General features: G+C 42.0%; 2 protein-coding genes and 1 non-coding gene across 4 annotated transcripts in view; all 3 read left to right on the forward strand.

Annotated features, from left to right (window-relative positions):
* The window catches only part of LOC142374887 (pleckstrin homology domain-containing family G member 1), a 43,633-nt gene extending 32,222 nt beyond the window's left edge, over window positions 1-11,411 (forward strand). For both annotated transcript variants that reach the window (XM_075458754.1, XM_075458753.1), the window contains exons 5-17: window positions 1,741-1,787; window positions 3,564-3,714; window positions 4,120-4,251; window positions 5,026-5,208; window positions 5,314-5,409; window positions 5,797-5,883; window positions 6,382-6,415; window positions 6,574-6,666; window positions 6,804-6,865; window positions 6,959-7,150; window positions 7,274-7,393; window positions 7,503-9,354; window positions 10,277-11,411. In XM_075458754.1, coding sequence (XP_075314869.1) covers window positions 1,741-1,787; window positions 3,564-3,714; window positions 4,120-4,251; window positions 5,026-5,208; window positions 5,314-5,409; window positions 5,797-5,883; window positions 6,382-6,415; window positions 6,574-6,666; window positions 6,804-6,865; window positions 6,959-7,150; window positions 7,274-7,393; window positions 7,503-9,354; window positions 10,277-11,289 — 4,062 coding nt within the window. In that variant the 3' untranslated portion in view covers window positions 11,290-11,411. The remainder of the gene's footprint in view (window positions 1-1,740; window positions 1,788-3,563; window positions 3,715-4,119; window positions 4,252-5,025; window positions 5,209-5,313; window positions 5,410-5,796; window positions 5,884-6,381; window positions 6,416-6,573; window positions 6,667-6,803; window positions 6,866-6,958; window positions 7,151-7,273; window positions 7,394-7,502; window positions 9,355-10,276) is intronic.
* A 4,896-nt stretch (window positions 11,412-16,307) lies between these two features.
* On the forward strand, window positions 16,308-21,284 carry tcp1 (t-complex 1). Its single transcript, XM_075458462.1, has 12 exons — window positions 16,308-16,422; window positions 16,874-16,959; window positions 17,555-17,683; window positions 17,976-18,073; window positions 18,173-18,283; window positions 18,400-18,581; window positions 18,875-19,001; window positions 19,415-19,590; window positions 19,720-19,843; window positions 20,270-20,462; window positions 20,556-20,719; window positions 20,885-21,284. The coding sequence occupies exons 1-12, from the start codon at window positions 16,350-16,352 to the stop codon at window positions 21,096-21,098; spliced, it is 1,677 nt and encodes a 558-aa protein (XP_075314577.1). The 5' UTR covers window positions 16,308-16,349; the 3' UTR covers window positions 21,099-21,284.
* LOC142375728 (small nucleolar RNA SNORA29) lies at window positions 17,760-17,902 on the forward strand. The gene has a single exon (XR_012769039.1). It is a non-coding gene; the product is annotated as a small nucleolar RNA SNORA29 (small nucleolar RNA).
* Window positions 21,285-21,297: the final 13 nt, after the last annotated feature.

The following is a 21,297-nucleotide window of genomic DNA, read 5'->3' on the forward strand; positions in this document are numbered from 1 at the left end:
CTCGAATCAGCCTCCAAATAAACTGCATACCAGACAAGATCATAACAAAGAGTAATGCAGAACTCATGTTCACTGTGGCTGCTGTGAGACGGACGTCTAAGTACATTTTAATGGGCCATTACCAATTGTTGGTTTAATTAGACAGAACCAAAACCCATCAAAAATCTAAATGGAAAGCTGCCACTGATGAAACATAGAAGTTTATTTGTTATTTCTTCATCATTTAGGCAGATGAACACTCTGATTTAAGCAGGCATTTTAATTTACAAGCTGTTGCTGTGAACCCACAGTATTTAGTCAAAGAGGCTGTTCAGACCTGCCGTGTCGTTGGCACTGATTGTATGGGTAACGGTCAGAAAAGGCATCAATTGAACCACATGAATCTCAGATTTCCAACGGTATGTGGCATGTGTACTCATGCAGCCCACAGCAAGGTTCAAAGTTGAGCTTTCAGCGTGTGTGGGTTCATCAGCAGAGGTTGGCTGACACTGAACCCAGTAAGATTTATTCTCTTTTACTTCTCTCTTATCATGTCTGTTAGATAACACACCTGGCATCATAGTGCCAGATACGAACGCACATGAAGAAACAGGTGACAAACATAACAAAGGATATTGTTATGCATGTTCACCCTGAAGAGAAGAGTTTACTCGGTGCAAACCATTCAAAAGCCTTAAGATTATGAAGGTCAGATTGGACACTGTCAAAAGATAAATAGATAATGAAGAGTGTTTTGCACGGCCCATGATACGAATTATAAAACATATTAAGTAAGATACTTTGAAGGCAGTGTGATGACATCAAGCCAGGGCTTGCTCAGCGTCCGATGGCGCCATGTCACGAAAATTTATGGGTGATGTGACAGAAGACAAAAGAAACCAGATGGATTCTGAAGTGTACAGCGATGAACAGTAACTTGTTACAGATGAATGACGATCCAAAAACACGCTGTGCAAGCAAAACAGGAATTTTTGAAGATAAAGATCTGGAAGACTCTTTAATAGCTGATCCAAACACCCGATCTCGACTCGATTGAGCCACATTTCACGCAATGGAAGACACGACTAAATGCAGAAGCTGCTGTACAGATTTGGACAGCCTCACAAAGAAGGAAAGCCATCTTTGTGGCGATGTCCACGGGTTTCAAATTTAATGCAAATATTGGCGAAGGCAAAGGTGTCATGACAAAAATATCATTATATTTATGGTTATGTTAATGATTTCACAAACATTTGCTCCCTGAGGGAAGAGGGGAAATAAAGAACTGGAATTCCCGAAGCAATCTTCCAATTTGGAAGGCGGTACCCCAAATAAAGCTGGAGAGTCTGCACTTTAAGACTGTATTTATTATACAATTGTAACTTTAATATGTTTTGGTACCGATTGGGTCAGTGTCCAAAATATCCAGATCTAACTGTCAAAAGCATTTTGTCAGTCGGTCCACTGCTTTGGTGCAGAGTCAAATATATTGACTAGTGTCATCAGGTAAAAATGACTAAATTTAATCAAGATTTGGGTTAACACTGAATCAAATATGCTTACCATGAACTGCAACTGAAGAAAATGATCATACTTGCTCAATAACTGTGTTAACATTTTCCTTATTTTCAGTAGAACATATTTACCATGTAGCTCAGAGCAATGCAATGAATCAAACTCCACATCACTCTTCAGTCATTGTGGTCCTGTTTCCTGTTGCGTAACTGCATTAACTAATTGGTTTTCGTTGTGTTTTTGCAGAGCGAAGAGTTCCACATTTATACCCAGTACTGCACCAACTACCCACGGTAAGAAAGCCACTGCGGGTGTTTATGTCTGGATCACTGATTATTCTGTTCAGCAGCCTACTGTACAACTGTTATCCCAACCCGATCTCACCTCAACCTGCCGTCTTCCCAGCGTCTCACATGGCTTCATTGTGCATTACCTTTTTTTCCCTTCCTGACGAGCTGACATGCTCTATGGAGCTCTCCTCAGCAGGAGTCCAAATGTCTACCGTCAGTTGTGCCTCAGGGTCTCTCTTCCTCCCCTCATGCTTCTTGTTCCAGTTTTTTTTCCTCCATTCTTTTATCCCTCCAGCTTTCATGCTGACAGATGGGGTATTAAAGTTGTCACCTTATCATGCCTAACACTGTAAATGTTTTATTCTGCTTTGTGCGAGTGCTGGGGTGCCATGGGGCACCTGTGTAGAATAATGCGGGGGGTATTTTTTGTGTCCGTGTGTACATTGTGCATGATTAAATCCAGCTGAAACGTGAGGCTTTTCTTCATGCTGAGATGTCCTGCACCTGCCTAACACACCTTCTCCTTGGGCAACTATTTTCCTCTTCATTGTTCGATGAGAAAAGCAGCACAATTTTTACATCCTAATGATGACTAATTGAATGCTGATTGTGTGGGTGTGCCGGGGCTCTCATCAGCTGTTTGCGATAGGCCTTCTCCCACATCCACACCACAGCTGGTGACCCCCACAGAGGTCACACACGACACACACACAAGGAGACGATTGCAAATAAACGCACACTCACAGAGGCTGTAGATGCATCATGGTCATACTGAGCTCTGAGGTCGGGTTTCCTCCAGAACAATGTGAGGCCTGTGTGAAGCCACACTGGAATTTAGAGATCCAGACATGCACATGTGCACACACAGACACACACACAAGACGTAGAAGAATGAAACAAGTTCACAACTGTCTTTTTCTGTCTTTTTCCACTGTGCAGATACACATGCAGCCTCCATAGCTGGTGAAAAAGCTCTTTATTCTTCAGTAGGTCAGACAGCAAACGAGCTTCACTGAGCAATAGATCTGCCTCATACAAGCTTGTAAAGTGCTACTGTTTTACTATAATGTGTTGCAAAATTTATTTAGCATTGGCTCAGCTAGAAATGCAGCATCAATCGGTCTATCATGCAGTTGGACACTGACGTCTGAGTCTGATATTTGGCTTGATGACCAACACCTTTGTTGTCATAATATGTTTTACAAACTTTCTGTTGTCTAAGTTTGTAATACGGAATCAAGTAGCAGCGGAACACTATGAATTAGATTCAATTCTGTGTTTGTGAAAGGTGTTTTATGATATAACACAATACTGGAGCCACAGTCTGAGCAGTCATTGCATAGTTTCACAAGGTGAAAATTGCAACATTATGACTTAGATATTATTATCTGTATCATTTCATTTAAATATCAAAATCATCTGCTGAACATCAAGTTTATAACCTTGTTAACAAGACCTGAAGAGGTGTTTTTTTGTTACAAAACATGTCACGAGTAAAATGGGCCTGCCGGACTAATCCTGAGGATTCCTGCTTTGAATCTGCAGAACCCCAGCTACAATCTCAGAAATGCTAGATCAGGGAGACTTTGGTATAAATTGAGTGGAGAAATCTCTTGGTGCCTACTATGTAATTTGTTTTTTTTTTCATTAGAGGTGAATTTTTTGCCCTTTTAGTACTGTAACTCAGAGGATGCATAACAACTTTCCCATTTCTTTGCTGTCAAATTATGATTTATGACACATCCCTAACATCTTATTTGCTGGGTTTTGTCTCCACAGGTCAGTGGCTGTGCTCACAGAATGCATGAGGAACAAGGCGTTGGCCAAGTTTTTCCGCGAGCGCCAGGAATCTCTGAGGCACTCCCTGCCCTTGGGCTCCTACCTGCTCAAGCCAGTGCAGCGAATCCTCAAGTACCACCTCCTGTTACACGTACGACTCTCTGCCTGCCGTCTTGCAAATACACTCACGCTGACATGCATAGAGATTGCCCTTCACTCACAGGAATGTATAAGTGCAGGCACACGTTTGTAAGTGCATGGTAATGATTTTATCTATATTGGTGCAAAGACACATGTAGAGTACACTCAGCTTCATCCTCTGCTCTGTTGGAGGAGCCAAATGTCGGGACATATGGCGCTCAGTATGAATGTTCCTGCGCATGTCCATGTTGTATATTCTTGCATTAGTGTAAGAGCAAACATACATATATACTGTATATATTTTTTTTTAAAATACAAAAACAATATGTTCGTATGCATGCTTGTGTGTGTGTGTGTGTGTGTTTAGATTTTGTGCAAATGATAACAGAAGTGGTTTGCATGTGTTGCTGTGCAGGAGATAGCCAACCACATGGAGAAGGACACAGAGACCTATGAAGTTGTGCAGGAAGCCATAGACACCATGCAGCGAGTGGCCTGGCACATAAACGACATGAAGAGGAAACACGAGCATTCTGTTAGGCTGCAGGTACAGCAAGCGCTCTCACACACGCTTTCCAAGTCTCTCATTAACTAAAACAGACACTGCAGTTTCAAGCTTTTCGAGGAGCCAATTGTTTTATTGTTCTGCAGAGTAGTTATGTGAACTCTGTTGCGTTTGGATCAGCCAAGGCCCTAATCTTCCCCACATATTACGCAAGTCACTGGATTTTCCACAGGCTAATGATGGCCTTGCATTAAGAAGACACATAAAAGGGAAGGTTGCCTCTTTTATCTGCTGGGAGACAGGATGGGCAGACGAATGGAGGGATGTGTGGAAGCATTTACTCTAATAGTCTAGAGACAAAGTATTGACACAAAAGAAAATCTCACTTTTTGTTATTTTATTGCCTTGATTATATATATTTTTTCTGTACTTACCAGTGTGCTTTTTAAAATTGGCCTTTATTTTTTTAATTGTAATATCTAGTCTGTTTTCTCCCCCTTTTTTAAAAAAAAAAAATCTACATTCCTGTTTTAACAGTTTTAAATTGTTGAAATCACATGTCATTACTCTCAGTTGTTCCACTCACTATTTCTCTTAAATTCAGCTTCATCTGAATTTTTTTTTTGTTTGTTTTGTGAAGGAATGGATTAGTTCCATTTCATTTTGATGTACAGCAGCAGGTCAAAAGGGTGTTTTTCTGACGCAAACTAGAAATCTCTAGATTTCCATAGCAATTGCATAATTGTTTTTCCTGTTTTGTGTCAAAACAAACAAGGTTATCTAACTCCCCTCACTCTGTAACTCTGCTCACTGCAGGAAATCCAGAGCCTGCTGACCAACTGGAAGGGCCCTGATCTGATCGGCTACGGAGAGTTGGTTCTTGAAGGAACGTTTCGCCTGCAGCGTGCCAAAAATGAAAGAACCCTCTTCCTGTTTGACAAGCTCCTGCTAGTTACCAAAAAACGAGAAGAAACCTACACATACAAGGCTCACATCCTGGTTAGTCATGCTAATTGAAGCACAACATGCCCGAAAGAGATGCCGAGTATTTAAATGTTTCTGTTCTTACAGCGTTTTTCAATGCAACTTATTTGTCTGTTGTAGTGCTGCAACCTGATGCTGGTGGAGGTTATTCCTAAAGAACCGCTGAGTTTCAGTGTCTTTCATTACAAGAATCCCAAACTCCAGCACACTGTCCAGGTATAGCAACACTGCTTAAAAAGTCACATCACAGCATGACGTCAAACACTTTTTAAACATAATTATATGTTTGAAAATGTTCTGTTGTTACTAGTTGCATTGTGCAAGAGTCAGAAAGTGTGATGATTATTTGCAGGTGCCTCATTGTTTTGTAGCTAGTTGAGGCTCATCTCTCTGAGCTGCTCAGACATGTTGAACATTTAAAAGCTAAAGGCAGTCATTGTTGTTACCTAACCACCATGTTTTGGGCATGCACCGAAAAAGAAAATCTAATGTGTGTGATGTAGGGAGGCCATAATTTGAAGGATTTATCCCAATCCTCTGAGCTGCATTTAAAGTGCCTGTATGACATAATCCTCTCTGTGATGTTTTGTGCTCTAACCCCAGGCCAAATCGCAGCAAGACAAGCGCATGTGGATCTTACACCTCAAAAGACTCATACTTGAAAACCATCCTGCAAAAATTCCTGCCAAGGTATGAGGAGCTCATCACAGACTTTCAGTGGGAGGTGTTGGAAATGTCACTCCACTTAAAATACTTCCTTTTTCTGTCTTTGAATTCTTCCAGTCATGTTCAGTAATTCTGCCACAACTGTCACTTTTTTTACTCCCCATTTGCCTTCAGCCTTGTGCGAGTAGAAACTAAAGATTACTGTCCTCAGCTGACAATCACAGAGTAGACAGCAAGTCAGTAAATGCAGTGGTGTACAAACTACAATATCTCCCTCTGAAATGTAGTAGAGTGGAATAATAAATGGGAATATTCAAAGTCAGTACAGGTGCCTCAAAACTGTTCTTCAGTGCAGTAGATGTAAGTTAATATACTGTGTTGCTCTCCACCACTGGCTGCTTGTTAAAAGTTCAACTTGAACTTATCAAGACTGTAGTGTGGCGCCACCTAGTGTCAAAATGTTTTCTAATCTAGATCTAAATTCTCACCTTCTAAACTCACAATTATTTTATTGAATTCCAGGCCAAACAAGCCATTTTGGAGATGGATGCTATACGTAAGTGCCAATTTGTATTACATTTATATGGAGTTGATGAGTTTAGTTCATTTAGTTCAATTTATTTTTTGTTATTCGATCCTCCTTCTATCCATGTGTCGCCAGATTAAACAATGTTTAATTATTAATAATGTTGTGCAATTCTGTTGTTTTCCCAGATCATCCTGGGTTTCACTACAGTCCTGACGGTGACAAGAAGGACTCCCCTCAAACCAGGGAAGGCCCCAGTCCCCGCAGAGGACGCAGAAAAGGTGAGAAATTTACTGAATCTGAGCCAAACATCAGCTCAACTTTGTGTTTATTTAAGACTAGATGAGGAGGAGTTAAAAAAAACATCTATGTTATTATTACACTGCTCATTTGCAAATGTACCTTTCCAATTTCCCAGAACCCCTCAGCAAATTACTGAAGACTGCAAAGCAGAATGCTGCCAACTCTGACGGTGAAAAAGTGAGTCGTACCCAAAGATGATGAACAGTTTCAGCACAATCACAAACACTCATTTTATTTACCCCAAAACTCGCTGCTTCTTCTCCTCCCCAGCGAACGAGTCTTGGTGCTAGCCTGCTCTCTCCGGTGTCCCAGCTGGCTCTGGGCACTATAGGCCGCAGCCGCAGCCTTATCAACCAATCACAGGAGTCCCTGGATCCCGGAGATCACTATGACCACAGTGACAGGGAGGAAGGGGAGGAGCCGCATCAGCGGGATGCTGATGATGAGGATGACAGTGGTCTGGTGAGTTTATGCTGGTCTTAGAATCATACCTTTGAAAATGCACACAGCATGAAATATTGCGAATATATTTCTGTGATCAACTTGTTCTTCGAACATATCGTTGATCTGAAAAACTGTATTTAGGGAAGTGCAAAGAGGCTGCGAGTTCCTGGCAAAAGCAGCAGAAAGAAGCTGAACCCTCAAGCATCTGTTGACAGCATAGAACAGTGGAAAACGTTCAACATGAGTGCCTCAGACCTGCAGGTATGGTACTAATTCATAGCTGGACTTTGGTCATTCAGGAATGTAGTCAACTATCTGGACTGTCTCAACCACATGCAAAATTAATCATTTCTGCTGTCTTTTAACTTAGAAAGCCAGAGAAACCTTAGTAAGGGAAGGAAGTCATCATCCGCCACTCCTCAGAACACCTCGCGTGACAGAGGAACCTCCAGACTCCCCCATTCCCTCTGTAATAGTCACCGAAAGTGACCATTCTGTGCAGAATATCTGGGCAGACCACCGGGCTCGCAGAGCCATGTTCCCCACCCGTCAGAGGACGATGCAGCCTGACGACGAGGATGAGGACATCTACCAGATGTTTGTTCCCACAGAGCAAAGTGCGCCAGAGCCAGAGGTGCCCTCAGAGAGGTCAGACGCTACTTCATCGCCCAGGACAGCTCGGCCCTGCAGCTGGCATGTTGAACAGGTCCCCACAGTGCAGGTTGAGCCTCCACCCGACGGTAGCAGAGTCCTGCGGAGGGCAAGCAGTGCAGGAGAGAAGGCTACCGAGGCTCGAGAGAGCCCTGAAGCTGACCAGGCCGACCGCAGCAATTTGGAAGTGATTCACACTGAATCATCCAGCAATGACATATCTGGGTCCTCTTCAGCAGAGCAGCTGACAATAGATGATATTGAAAATGTATACGATAATATCAGCTATGAGGACCTGAGGAACATGGGCTTAATCAGAAAAGGCCTCAATGAAAGCCAGACGCAGAAAGAGACGCACACAAATGCACAGGGTTCCCAGGGACAGGCAGCAAGAGCACAAAGTACACCAGAAGTCACAGAGTCGTTGATCGAGCCAGACGGTTCGTCAGAGAGCAACCGGTCCTCCACACAGGAGGTGAAGCCGAACGGGACTTGTGAGCTCAAGATAGTGGAGGAGAATATCTATGACACCATCTGTTTTAGGGAGCCACCATCGACAGAGCCCAAGGAAGTGAATAAAGGCAGTAAAACAAAACAAGAGAGGGAGCGTCTGCTGAGCTCGGAGCAAGACCTGACTCAAAGTCTCGGAGGGTTTGTTTCAGAGGAGAGCCTCCACATCAGAGAGGGTGAAGGTTCAGGGGTCTCCCGTTCTGTCTCGTGTTCCTCTGAGCCAGGTCATTCCTCTTACTCTGCTTTGGAAACCTCTTTCCAGCGCTCACAGAAGGGAGACAAGATGTCTGAGAAGGTAGATGAGATCTGGAACGATTTAGAAAACTACATCAAGAACAATGAGAAAAAAGCGGATCGACTTCCTGCTGCATTCCCCGTGAGCGCCAGTGAGTCGCCTAAGAAGGCTCCATCTGTCAAAAACAGCCCTACAAAGAGTCTTCCTGTTGTTGGTCCTCAAGCAACCAGCCCCCCAGCCAAGAGTCCCTCAGCACATCAGCCTAAACATCCACCTGTCACCTCCACACCATCTTTCACCATCCCAGTTATCAGCCTACCTGACCTTCAAAGCGAAGGCATCCCTGAAGAAGACAACCACAGCCCTGCTCCCGCATCACGCCCCCTCCCTGACACCCCAGAGCCTCAACCAGGCACAGTGAAGAATATCCGCAACAGACTGGCTCGTCTCAGCAGCGGCAGCTTCCGCCTAGAAGACGATGACCTTGTTGAGCTTCCGCAGCGAAGCACCTCTCCGAGAGAAAACACAATCAAGGACCTCCATAGCTTGTTTCCAGGGGAGCTAGCAGGTCTAGACTCACCGCTGGCATCCTCCTCTCTGCTGCTGGGGGAGTCTGTGGACTTTCCCCTCGACCTGATGGACAAAAGCAAGAACCGTGTGTTCCTGATGGCACGACAGTATAGCCAGAAGATAAAGAAAGCCAACCAGCTACTGCGCATGAGGAGCATGGACCCTGGAGACCCGTGTAGTCGGTCCAGAACTGAGAAAAAGCAGAAAGACCTCGCTGCCATCTTAGAGGAGAAGAAACAAGGAGGTGCAGCCATAGGTAACACAACACATTTCTCTCCTGTTAATGGCAGATGTGACAAAGTCTCTTCCCAGTATCTATTAATACACATCTCTTATAAGTTTATTACCAAAGAAACTAGGCTAGGTCACATGTGGCCTATAATGAGGTCAGTATCTGTGTCAGTATTCAGGCTGGAACTTCTCAAAAAATGAGGGTAGCTGGACATAATAGCTATTTTCATTGCTGCTGAAACTGATGTTTATGCTTTGATTTACTGACTACAAAAAAAGTGTTGTTTTGAGTACATTTATTTCATGCACTAAAATTCTAAAAACTTACTGTCATAGATGATAAAGACAAAAGCAAATCATCGCATTTGAAAAGTTGCTCTTCAGTTTTTGCACGCCACACAAGACGCTGCATGATGTTGTTTTGTGAACACAACACACAAAGACGTATAACAATGGGGTTGAAATAAATTTGTTTTTAAAAACCTTAGAAAACAGTTTGAATTATAAAATGCATCACCAAAGCAGAAAATGCAACTGTTTTTTGAGAAAACTGGTGTGTTTTGCTGCAAAACACAAAGTTCGGTAAAACATACTATAATAAAATGATAAGAAGAACAAAAATCCAAGAACCCAAGAAAATGGAAAAATGGAAAAGTGCAACAAAACTTTTTTCACAAACTAATTAGAAAATCCTTTCCCTAACAAAGGTGAAATATAGAGTTCTCCGTTTTGCTGTTTTGTCTTGTCTCATGTTTTAAAATTACGGAAAAATCTGGAGAAAATTTAATTTTTTTTCCTTTTATGTTTTGAGAAATACTTTCATCTCTGTTTTCTCGTTGTCTGTTTAAATTCCTTTTGGTTTCCTCCAGGTGGTTTTGAGTGATCCTGAGAAATGCAAACGTGCCATACTTACATTCCTTCTTACGTCCTCTGCGTTTCCTCCACAGGTGCACGGATAGCCGAGTACTCCCATCTCTACGACCAGGTGATGTTTAAGGATTCTCCTGGTCCTGCCGGTCAGATTTCTTCTACCCCACATCACAGCCACCCAGGGCTGCCGTCTTCTCCATCCATGCCCGAGACCTCCCTGGAAGAGGACTGGCTCCACTCCACCTACAGCAATGGAGAGCTGGCGAACTTCATGTCCTCATCCTGTGAGGGGATGAATTCTCAAACCACCTCCAACCCTCAGCGCAAGCTTACCACCGCTTGCTCCATTCCTTCTCTTAAGACCATCCCCTCCTCTCCAACAGCTCCCACGTCACAAAGGTGGAGCTCGTGCATATCGGCACCGAGTGAGGAGGAAGAAGAGCACGTGTACAGTTCCATTAAGAGGCATCCTTCCTTTAATGCGTCTTCGCCCTCATCAAAGTCTTCCCCACCCAGTCACTGTCAGTCAGGCAGTTCTTTGGGCAGCCAGCAGCACGACAAACATCACCAGTCTGGACTTAAATGTAACGGACCCAATGTGGATCAAACCACAGACAGACTTCGCGGCCCCAGTCTGGGCCGTGCCGGTCGGCAAAGCAGCCTCCCAGAGTGGTCGACCCTGGGACACTCAGACCTCACGTTACACGATGGGCAGCAGGTGGTGGTCCTGAATCGGGCTTCTGCTCTGAGCTTTCTCACTGCCACGCAGAACTATCTGGCAAACTTTAAGGACAATGGCGAAGACGATGACGACTACGTAGAGATCCGCTCGGAGGATGAGAGCGAAACGGAGCGGGACAGGTTGGTGCAGGGAGGCGGCAGCACGGCAGCGGTTTCTGGTCAGAATCGGGGCCTTGTTCAGTCTCAGAGTCTTCCGTGCACCCCGGTCCACTCCTGCAACCAGGTGAGGCCTCTGGACCGCGAGCATCTGGAAAAGTACCTGTGGAGCGAGCCGCAACAGAACCAACCCAACATCGTGCAGTCTCTGAGGGAGAAGTTTCAGTGTCTGAGCTCCAGCAGCTTTGCATGATGCTGCACGACAACAAAAAGCCAAACGCATTATCATACAGCAAGAACGGGGACACTGCTGCTTTGCCTTGAATGCCCTAAATCTACATCACAACTCAGAAAATAAATATTATACAAATATAACACATCTATCTAAGCAGTTCTTTGATTGCAGCCATATTTGTAGTCATGTTTGTAGGGACAAAACTTGATGTTACGGGGCTTCGAAGAAAACATTAGACGTTACTGTTAATGGTCAAAATGCCACATCAATACCTGCATGTGGGCTTCCTTAGCACTTCCAGAGAACTGATGGGAGAGTTAGCGAGATTTTGTCAAAGCAAAGTTGGTATTCAGTGTGACTGAAAGGATTTTAAAATTCAAGGTTTTTTTTTAATTCTAAAATTGCTATATGTGTGAGCCTTCAGGATATCTGTCACCGGTTGAATTACAGTGTTCCCTGTGCTCAGCGCCTCACACGGGCGCATAAGCGTCCCGCATTTGGTAATTGCTCTTCAGCAGATTTTAAACTCTGTGTCAGTAGTAGCTCATCTCTCGTTAAATATTAACCTGGATAGAGGAGCGAACCACAGTCGTGGCTTGTGTTTTTAACCGCGCTTACACATTGTGAACAAGCAGCTTTACAAACCTCCAGCTCAAAATCTGCAAACTTCAGATGTGCTGCTCAGGCTTGTTTTGTTACCTTTAGGAGCTTTTAACAAACATGTTGCAACAATACAGAAAATATTTTGGCTATTCTGAGATCCTATAAGTTAAATATAACTAGGCATAGACTTGTAAGTCTAGTTGAAGTTGATGCGTCACTCTTCCATCACCTTTGTCACCGGTAGGGTGTCGTCCTTTAAAAAGACAATACGCTGATATTTTAGATAAATCTGTAAGACATGATAGGAGTCCTTATTTATTTTGAATGCGGTAGTCTGTGGGCAGAACATTCATCTCAACAAGTAGATGACGTGTTTTTGTTTTGTTTTTCTTTTTTTTTTTTTAAATGATGCTAACTTCGACATTTGTTTTTAAGAGGGACCACAACGCAGAGCATCTAGGAGAGTTACTTAAAAGACTGCAGTACTGTATTTGGTGAACTTTTCTTTTTCTTCACTCAAATGTTTTAACTTGTTTACGTCATCGGACGCTATCACACTACTGATTTCACATCCTCACTCACACAATGAGTCACATGGACATAGCCAACATTTTATTAGGGTTCACATTAGTTTTCTTCCCCTCGAAGCAAATCAGGAATCGGTTGCCACACACTCGATTATTTAAGAAGAAAAAATCACTGCACGTGAGTTATTTATTTGGAAGCAACTCCACGTTACTGCCTTGTCACTATTACTCCGAGCCACAGACTGGTTGTGAATGAAAGTCAAACGTATTTATTAAACGGTGGCCGTGTAATGATTTGGGGACTCACGGAAAAATTGGAATCAAATACTGTGAATGTTATCGAAAAACGCTAGTTTTTCTGACGCGTACTGCTTAATGCTTAAATAATGACTCACAAAAACACGTGGAAAAAAAAGCACACCGTGGTTGACTGCTCACATTTGGAGAATTGCATCAAACCCAAGATAGGAATATGAAGTATGTTTTTTTTTTTTTTTTTTTTTTTTTTTGTACAGTTTTGTTTCACTGGTGGGGATCATTTGTCAGTCTTCGTTGACTCTTTTTTTGCACTTTTCTTTCATTTTTGCATCCTATTTGTAAACACGTTGTAAAGATGTACATTTTAGGAGAGTTATTCTTGTATGCCATAGATATGCCATACATGCTTTATAATGCTTTGACTTGTAAGTTAAGTGTACTGTATTTTTTTAACTGGCTTGTAGTCATTGCTCAACAAAATGATGTATTGGAGGTAATAAATTCAGATTCATCTCCCCTTTCTGTTTTTGTGCTCATCAATTATTTCAAATCTCACTCTACAGACATACTACAGAGCTTCAGTCGATGAGTATTCATCAGTGTGCTTTTAGATTTGTAAAAAGCTGTATATTGAGACTTCGGATTATTGTGAATACCAAAGTCTGAAACACTGAAAATGTCACCCAAGTAGAAATTAGTATAATCAGCTGCAATCGCATGCAAAAGGGGTGGGAATCCTGGTCAAAAGTATGTTACTTTTGATAGTAAAGTGAATAAGCCATTAAACAGATCTATGAGAGGTGTACAAGATTAAACAAATTGAGTATAAATATGACGTTCGCACAGCAGGAAAAGACTGTAAAGCTGTTTTTACGTTGCCGTTTCCTTCGTTCATGATTTTTTTTTACAGAAACACAGTTATGGGGATTTAGATAAAGTTTCAGAGTTTGAAGACCAAGAAACCTTTTCAGCAGAGCTGCCCATTGGATTGCAAGAAAAAAAAGAGTTAAAAATCCTTGTGCGACTGCAAAAGCACTTCAGGAAGATTGAGTGAACTCAAAGCTATGATTGGAGAAAGAGGAGGCTGGCACAGGATCACTTGAGCCAGGGATGTCCACATCCGGTCCTCGAGGGCTGCTGTCCTGCAGGTTTTAGATGTCTCCCTGCTTCAACACACCTGATTCAGATGAAATGGATCTCTTCAAAAGATTGTTACTTCTGTGCAAGCCCGCAAATGATGCATTGATTTGAATCGGGTGTGTTGAAGAAGGGAAACATCCAAAGCTTGCAGGACAGCGGCCCTTAAATCAGGGATGTGGACATCCGGTACAAGAAATGTTTGCTTCAATTAAACACCAGAGCTGATAAAGGAAAGATGAAAGTGTGTTTTATTTTCATTTTTATTGAATTTAATGATAATTTATCACTCCCTGAAAGGGGATTTTATATTGATTCAGTATAATAATAAAAAATAAAGACAAAATACTAGTCATTAGTCCTTTAAAAAAAATCCTTGTGCTGTATTGTTGCTGTGGGCAGGAATGACATTCCCATTTCTTTTGGTTGACTTGTATGTTTTGGCTAGTGAAGCTGAGGTACCCTCTGACTGAACACACTTCCATCCATCCATCCATAGAAAATGGATGGACAAACAACCACACACACTCACTCCTAAGGACAATTTTAGAGACACCAATTAACCTGACATGCATGTTTTTGGACAGTGTCAGCCGGCGTACCCGGAGAGAACCCACGCATACACGGGAAGAACATGCAAACAAACACACTTCCTCTTCCATTATTCTAGCAACTTGTGCAATATTCTTCTTTCCATAATCCGCTTCAACAGATCCAGAGTAGTCATCAGCACCGAGCGAGCTTTCTTTATCAGTTTGTTCAGTTTCGTATCACTGGCTCTTATGCTGCTGCTGTATTAACAGCTGGATGTAAAGCAAATAGCTCTCTCTGCCAAAGAGTTTTAGAAGATATCCAGTTTATGCTGCCATGTGTAAAGTATTTGGCTGTCAGCATCTTGAACTTTATAGCCAGAAGTGACATGCATAGCACAGATCTCATCAGCATCCTGTGTCCACCATACACATCTACTAGGTAACTCAACTGTCATTCATAGCAGCCAATACTATCAAATGTTACAGTTTTATTGAGGGATATATTAGCTATGAAGACCAAAACCATTTTGTAGGAGAATGTAAACATGTTCACTTTTGGGAATTAGATTTTTTTTTTAATTTAGCAGTCAGTGGGCAATGATGCAGAAGAAGACAGCCTCAAGAGACCATTCAAAGAACTGCTGTTTTTAGCACTTCCATGCAGACTTCGGTTTTTCAGACAGCCGCCATCAGTTGTCATCAAGAGGAGCGGGGTGAGGGCTTCATTGGGGCTCACACAGTCCCCTCATCAAAACATCATTTAATATCTGTGGACACACCACAAGAGGGTACTTCATGAATGACAGTCCAATAATCCGACAACACCGGAAGCCTTTTGCAGTAAGAGAAACGGAAAATTCCCTGAAGCAAAACTAAAGGACTTCTAGACAACAACAAAGAACAGTTCCAAACTGGGAAATTTGTAAAGCAGATATTAGTAGGAGCAGACCATGCAGACTCTTTTGCTTTTAAAGACAAGCATGAGGTTTCAAGTATTGTTCAGTCTCTTTTATGAAAGTGGGTTTTTTTGTTCTGATTGCTGTTTGTATAATTTGCCTTTTGCTGCTGCCTTTTGGCCAGATTATCATTGCAAATGAGAATTGGTTCTCAACCGACTTACATGGTTACATAAAGGTTGAATTGATCAAATGAATCAAATAAAACATTGGAAAATTATTAAATGTAAGCATCAAAATTGCTAAGAGCCAAATGGGCGACTTGAAATTCAGATATTTCAAAAATGTTTTCATTGTACTTGATTTTTGAATAAAGTAAAAGAGACAAATGTGTTTTTAAATGATAAATCACTGATCTGAATACTTTTGAATGACTGTCAATCAAAATATACGCCTTTAAAATTACAATTAAACCAAACCTTTTGCTGCCTGAAGCTTACCTATGTTCTGGTAGTTTAATTTACAACAGCCTCTCGTACTGTCTTTCAAAATCTCAGTAAACAAAATAATCTTCTGAAAAAACACTGCATTATTTTCATGTTACAAATGAAAACATGATCAAATAGGAGCAATGATGATGACTACTGACTACTGCATGATCAAATAGAGCAATACCACTCATACATTGGGCAAAACAAAACATTGACTAACTGACAGAGACTTTATCGTAGAAATCGCTCTTCGCACTGTGGTTCAGGAACTTTGCGAATTTAAGTATCATCAACAGAGGGCGTAATAAGCGCATACTGAACAAAGTAGATGCAAAGTTTGTATCAAGAACAAAGAAGAAGAATTATGGGCGGTGTAGGATTTGGGAATGCTGGGAAATGAAGTTTATGAAAATTAACCAGGCAAAACATCCTTTCTAATTTAACAATGTAACTATTTTGACGTGTAACTTTGGTGCAAATTTGGATTCGATATCTACAACATAAGTGAAAGCTGTCATACTGTGAAATCTTGAATTTTTACTGAATTTTTCTTCTCGAAGCTTCTGCTTAGTACCGGTTTACCCACAAGCCACCGCGGTGCTTCCTTTCTTCTTGGTTGTGCAGTAGTCCAAAATGTCGATGTTAGACGGTCCGTTAAATGTGCTCGGCCAGAGAACAACTGGCGAATCGGTTCGCACTCAAAATGGTGAGTCTTTTTGTTGCTTAACTTTGAGCGTGAGTTCAAGTTTGTGAGCATTTATTACGAGCCAAATGAACATGGATAGCGCGTCTACATGTAACACACGTGTGATGCGTGCTAATGCTAACTAAGTTTAGACTTAGAATTTGCTCAGTCTCTGCTGTCTGCATCTTCAAGGCGCAGTGATAAATTAAATGACAGAGGCTTACATTTTTGCTATGTAATACCAATGCAGGCCCCTCCACTTACATTTCAATGAATGATGGGCTTTAGGGTAATGGGGAAGAAAAACACTGTCATGGTCTGAAGGTGTGGCTAGCTGATTTTGCGCCCTGCTGAATAAAATGAGTCCATGTGAGATGCACTGAGATGCTGTTTCAGGGATATGTCAATCATGTACAAGCTATATATTGTACAGATACGATTATAGCCTTTTTTTTTTTTTTTGTCTTTACAGTCATGGCCGCTTCATCCATCGCCAACATCGTTAAGAGCTCCCTCGGACCCCTTGGCCTCGACAAGATGTTGGTGGACGACATTGGGGTCCGTGTCACATACGGAGTTATACCTAATAAGGCTAAGCTAACTGATATACGATATATGTCAATATTTTCTTCTTTAAAAAAAAAAAAAAAAATTAATCTAACGATAATTATTACCCGTAATCTTAACTAACTCAAGAGCTAAAAAAAATAGTTGTGATTATCTTGGTATTATTTGCTTATCATTGATTGTTTAACACAATTTGTGACTTTAAGAACAACTTTGATTTAAAATATATATATATATATATATATATATATATATATATATATATATATATATATTATGGCAGAAGTGTGCCACTATGAAAATTGCCCGCTGTACTTATCACAGAAGACTAAACGGAAGCATTGTTATGAGATGGAATTCAGCACAACAATTATTTAATGCCCAATGTCTTGTTGGAAAGCTTTGTCGGGGTTGATGTAATTGGTGCAGTGCATTGATGCATGTTAGGCAAACTGACAAAATTACGTCATTCATTTAATTGATGACACTGTTGTCGCCATATTGATACCTACCTACTTTATATAGACTGCTCATTTCAGTTGGATTAACTTGGTACTCATCTGTCTTTCCGGGATTGTTTATGCAGGACGTGACCATCACCAACGATGGAGCAACCATCCTGAAGCTGCTGGAAGTGGAGCACCCAGCTGCCAAGGTCCTGTGTGAACTGGCTGAACTGCAGGACAAGGAGGTCGGGGATGGGACCACATCTGTGGTGAGTAGCTGCTGTCTGTAGCTACTAGGGGGAGGGGCTGTATTCGGTCATTTCTCCGCCTAAATAAATTGATAAATATCCTGTTTTAGTACCATGCATCTGCCTTTAATTACGGATGTGTGGCTATGCTAACAGGAAAGAGTGACTGTTCATCATTGTCTGAAGGGGTGAAGCAGTCTCATTTCTGTCACTCCTAATAAAATGATGATACAGAACACAAGTCAAAACTTAGAATAGTGGTTTGGAAAATGAAATTGGTCCCATATTGTTTTTTATACTTTCCATCTTTAAGGTAATTCTTGCTGCAGAGTTGCTGAAGAGTGCAGATGAGCTGGTAAAGCAGAAGATTCACCCCACGTCAGTCATCAGTGGGTATCGTCTGGCTTGCAAGTAAGACTTGCCTAACAACGAGAATGTGTTATTGAAATATCATAATGATGATCTTTAATTTTTCTGATGGTCCTTAATGTTTTGTTTTTCCTCTCTTAGAGAAGCAGTGCGCTACATTAATGAGAATCTGACTATCGGGACAGATGAGCTGGGCAGAGAGTGTCTAATCAATGCAGCCATGACCTCCATGTCTTCAAAAATCATTGGAGTGTATCCTGAAAATGTGACTGATTTCGCAGACATGCTTTTCTTGGTAGTAACTACATTTTGTGTCTGCGCCAAAGTCGTTCTCTTGCATTTATCTGCCTTGACCCCTAAGTCTTCAGTGATGCAGAATTCTTTGCTAACATGGTGGTGGATGCAACCATGGCTGTGAAATTTGTGGATGGCAGAGGAGTGGCCAAATATCCCATTAGTTCAGTGAACGTGCTGAAAGCCCACGGCCGCAGCCAGAAGGAGAGTTTCTTGGTCAACGGATATGCATTAAACTGCACAGTGGGTTCACAAGGTGTGTTGGATTTTCACTACTACATTATCCAGGTGCTGCGGATGAAACTCCCATTTAAATTTGCTGCTATGTCTTGTTTGATGGTGTATGCAGTGATACGCGTGGGAGACAGTAAACTGGCTTTGAAAGGAGCATAGTCGCAGTATTGTGTAAACTGTGGCATTTCTTCTGGCCAGACAATAGAATAATCACTTGAGATAAATTGTAAAACCTATCGGTCTCATAATGTGATGTCTGTTTTTTGTTGCCCGGCGAGTCTTTCCGGTGATGAATATACATTGTTTGATCCAAAGGAATGGTGAAACGTGTCGTAAATCCTAAGATTGCTTGCCTGGACTTCAGCCTGCAGAAGACCAAAATGAAGATGGGAGTCCAAGTCATCATTAACGACCCAGAGAAGCTTGACCAGATCAGACAAAGGTGGGTTAGGGGATATTTCTCTGTCCTGCTCACTCACATGCACACATAGAGGAATCATCCCATTTAAATTTGCTGTGGCTCTCAACCAATAGTTCACACAGTGATACGCGTGGGACAAAACGTAAGCAGCTCCACATATGAAGGCAGCAGCTTCTCTGTGCTGCATGATCACTGTTGTGAGCTGGACACACTTTTTGTATTTGCAGTATATGAAGACGTTTATAATTTGTAAGCATACCAGCAGGTATAGTTTGTAATGTGGTGACTGATTGTATAATACTGGTTGTTGCTTTAGCTGAGCCTCCAACCTGTTAGTGGCTGCAGTTGCACTGCTTTGAATCGCTTGGTTTAATTTCTGATGCTGTATATGAGAGAAGAAGTGAAATTATGTAGATTTTGTTTGTTTGGTTCAGGGAATCTGACATCACCAAAGAGAGGATCCAGAAGATTTTGGCAGCAGGAGCAAATGTTATACTGACCACTGGTGGCATTGATGACATGTGTCTGAAGTACTTTGTGGAGGCTGGAGCCATGGCAGTAAGAAGAGTTCTGAAGAGGGATCTCAAACGAATTGCCAAGGCAACAGGGGGTAAGAAGGAAATATGCTGCAGCTTGTGCTTATAAGCTTTTGAGTTTAGACGTCTTTGGACATGTTTCAATGTCACGGTAAAGCTTGTAAGTTCAGAGTATTTTACACGTCCTTTTTGTCCCTTTTCAGCCACCATCTGCCCCTCTCTCACCAATCTGGAAGGAGAGGAATCATTTGAGGCCACTATGCTCGGCCAGGCAGAGGAGGTTGTGCAAGATCGTATCTGTGATGACGAGCTCATCCTTGTCAAGAAGTAAGAACTGCAACTATTTAAGTCATTTTTCTGCTTGCTGCTATTACTTTTGATATAAAGCGGTGCTAATCAGTCAAAGTTATGTCAGCACAGCAAATTCTAGTAAGTGCAGCTTCTTAAGTGTTTATTTATTTATTTTTTAACACCTGAGTTTGTAGATATGTTGTTAATTTCATGACCTGTCTGATGCTACTGTCTGTAATTATGATTCAGGCTCACTATCTTTAAAATTAATCCCACTTTCTGTACAGGACAAGTTTCAGTGCCGCCTTTCGTTTCCTTGTTTTTGAAGAGTTGAAGAGTGGTCATATTTGAACCATTTTATATTTAGGCTCATATAGTACAATAAATGGGATTTAAAGTGGTTGTTAACAGATGTCAGACTATTGGTTTGTTGCTAAAGCATCAAACTTTTCATCCCCTCAGCACCAAAGCTCGGACATCAGCCTCCATCGTTCTGCGTGGAGCTAACGACTTCATGTGTGATGAGATGGAGCGCTCTCTGCATGATGCTCTCTGTGTAGTCAAGAGGGTACTCGAGTCAAAGTCTATAGTGCCTGGAGGAGGTGCTGTGGAGGCAGCTTTGTCCATTTACCTGGAGAACTATGCTACCAGCATGGTGAGTTTTAACTGAGAGAATGTCAGGGTTTCACTCGTTGGTCTTTCCCTTCTGAAATTAAACTCTTGTATTTAACACCTTGTAACTTCTCAGGGTTCCAGGGAGCAGCTGGCCATTGCTGAGTTTGCTCGGTCTCTTCTCGTCATCCCCAAGACGTTGGCTGTGAATGCAGCACAGGACTCCACTGACCTGGTGGCCAAGCTGCGGGCCTTCCACAATGAGGCTCAGGTCAACCCTGAACGCAAGAATCTCAAGTGGTGAGTTTCACCGTGAATTAGTCACGACCCTGAATGGTCCAGTTATATATTTCTCAAGTCATAAGTACATGGCAACTTGGGTTGAGGAAGTAAAATACTGTATGTTTTGTTAATCTTTTGCTCAGGAAATTGTTTGACGCTGGATAAAACATTTTTCTCCTGTAGGATTGGTCTGGATTTGGTGAATGGCAAACCCAGAGACAACCGTCAGGCTGGTGTTTACGAGCCTACCATGGTTAAGACAAAAAGTCTGAAGTTTGCCACTGAGGCTGCGATCACCATCCTCCGCATTGACGACCTGATCAAACTGTTCCCAGAACCGAAAGAGGGCGGGCAATCGTACAGGGATGCTGTGTCTTCTGGTTCTCTGGAGGGTTGAAAGGCTGGTTGGTTCTAATAGGTTCAATGTCTGTATTTATAACACGACAAGCTCTTCATGGCTGTTGCTCTAGTGTAGGCTGTACACTTTGCCTGTTTACTGTTCTCCCACTCACTCCCTGTTCCAGAGAAACTGTATGTGACACATAATAAAGCTCCAATGGGTGCAAATGACTGATTTGTTAAACCGTCTCGCTGTC

The sequence above is a fragment of the Odontesthes bonariensis genome, chromosome 24 (assembly GCF_027942865.1).
Source record: "Odontesthes bonariensis isolate fOdoBon6 chromosome 24, fOdoBon6.hap1, whole genome shotgun sequence".
Lineage (NCBI taxonomy): Eukaryota > Metazoa > Chordata > Actinopteri > Atheriniformes > Atherinopsidae > Odontesthes > Odontesthes bonariensis.